General features: G+C 41.1%; 1 protein-coding gene across 2 annotated transcripts in view; it reads left to right on the top strand.

Moving 5' to 3' along the window:
- ZYG11B (zyg-11 family member B, cell cycle regulator) overlaps positions 1–1,167 on the top strand; it is an 83,913-nt gene that overhangs the window by 75,157 nt on the left and 7,589 nt on the right. For both annotated transcript variants that reach the window (XM_003799918.3, XM_023519161.1), the window contains exon 13: positions 358–455. In XM_003799918.3, coding sequence (XP_003799966.1) covers positions 358–455 — 98 coding nt within the window. The remainder of the gene's footprint in view (positions 1–357; positions 456–1,167) is intronic.

Here is a 1,167-nt window from a genome sequence, read left to right as displayed (position 1 = left end):
GTTCTATCCATTTCTGTTTGTAACAGTAGAAATGGAAAGGCTAATTCATGGTGTTCTATCAGTTAGCTGTCATCTAACTTCTCTATTTCCTTAACCAATGTCTACTTACACTTAGTCTTCAAATGTACCTTCTGAACATTTTTTTTTCTCTTTTAGTACTATGTTCTAATCACCTTCATCTTCTATACTGAGAGACGTCTGAATCCTATCTTTTCTGAAATGGCTAAGACAAAGAAAAGATCTGTAGCCCACTTGTATTAGTTTAGATCCAATAGGGTGAGAAGTTTAAGAATCACTGCTTTAGTAGTAATGCTATATACAGGATATAACTCTGATTCTTTTCTTTTGAACCTTTAGGTCCTTTAATCCATTTTTCCCATTACTTGGCTGTTTCACAACACCAGGAGTTCAGCTATGGGCAGTTTGGGCCATGCAACATGTCTGCAGCAAGAATCGTATGTACCACAAAAGAGAACAATGTTTTTCTTTTCTTAGAGAACTTTCACAAGAAAGCCATGTCTAAATTGTATTTAAAGACACAGACTATTAGAGATAAGATGAGGGGCAGCACCTGTAGCTTAGTGAGCAGGGCGCTGGCCGCAGATCCTTCTCTTGCCTTCGCCTCCAAAGTAACAGGGACTATAGGCGCCCGCCACGACACCCGGCTATTTTTTTGTTGCAGTTTGGATTGTTGTTTGGCAGGTCTGGGCTGGGGATTCGAACCCGCCACCTTAGGTGTACGTGGCTGGCGCCTTAGCCAGTTGAGCTATAGGCGCCGAGCCTCAAGTTATTTTCTTATCTCAGCCTCCTGAGTAGCTGGAACTACAAGTGCTTGCCACCACACCTAGCTATATTTAGAGACAAGGTCTTGCTCTAGCTGAGGCTGGTCTTGAACCCATGAGCTCAGGTAATCCACCCTCCTCAGTCTCCCACAGAGCTGGGATTACAGGAGTGAGCCACCATGCCCACAAAGGAAAACAGTTTGTAATAATTTATCAAAGTGCATACTGAATACCTGTCTCTGTTAATGACAGTTAGGTGATTTGATAGTCAAGTTATTAAGTCCCTGATACAATTCAGGATGCTGCATAATTAATTTCATTACAACTTATTTTTGTTTGCTTTATTGATGCTGATACTGCCAACATTTTTGATTTCTCCAACTTA

This window comes from Otolemur garnettii, unplaced genomic scaffold (genome assembly GCF_000181295.1).
Source record: "Otolemur garnettii isolate 467f Iridium unplaced genomic scaffold, OtoGar3 scaffold00159, whole genome shotgun sequence".
NCBI classification, from domain to species: domain Eukaryota; kingdom Metazoa; phylum Chordata; class Mammalia; order Primates; family Galagidae; genus Otolemur; species Otolemur garnettii.
The sequence above is the reverse complement of the archived record's forward strand: the minus strand, read 5'-3'. Positions and strand labels throughout refer to the sequence as shown.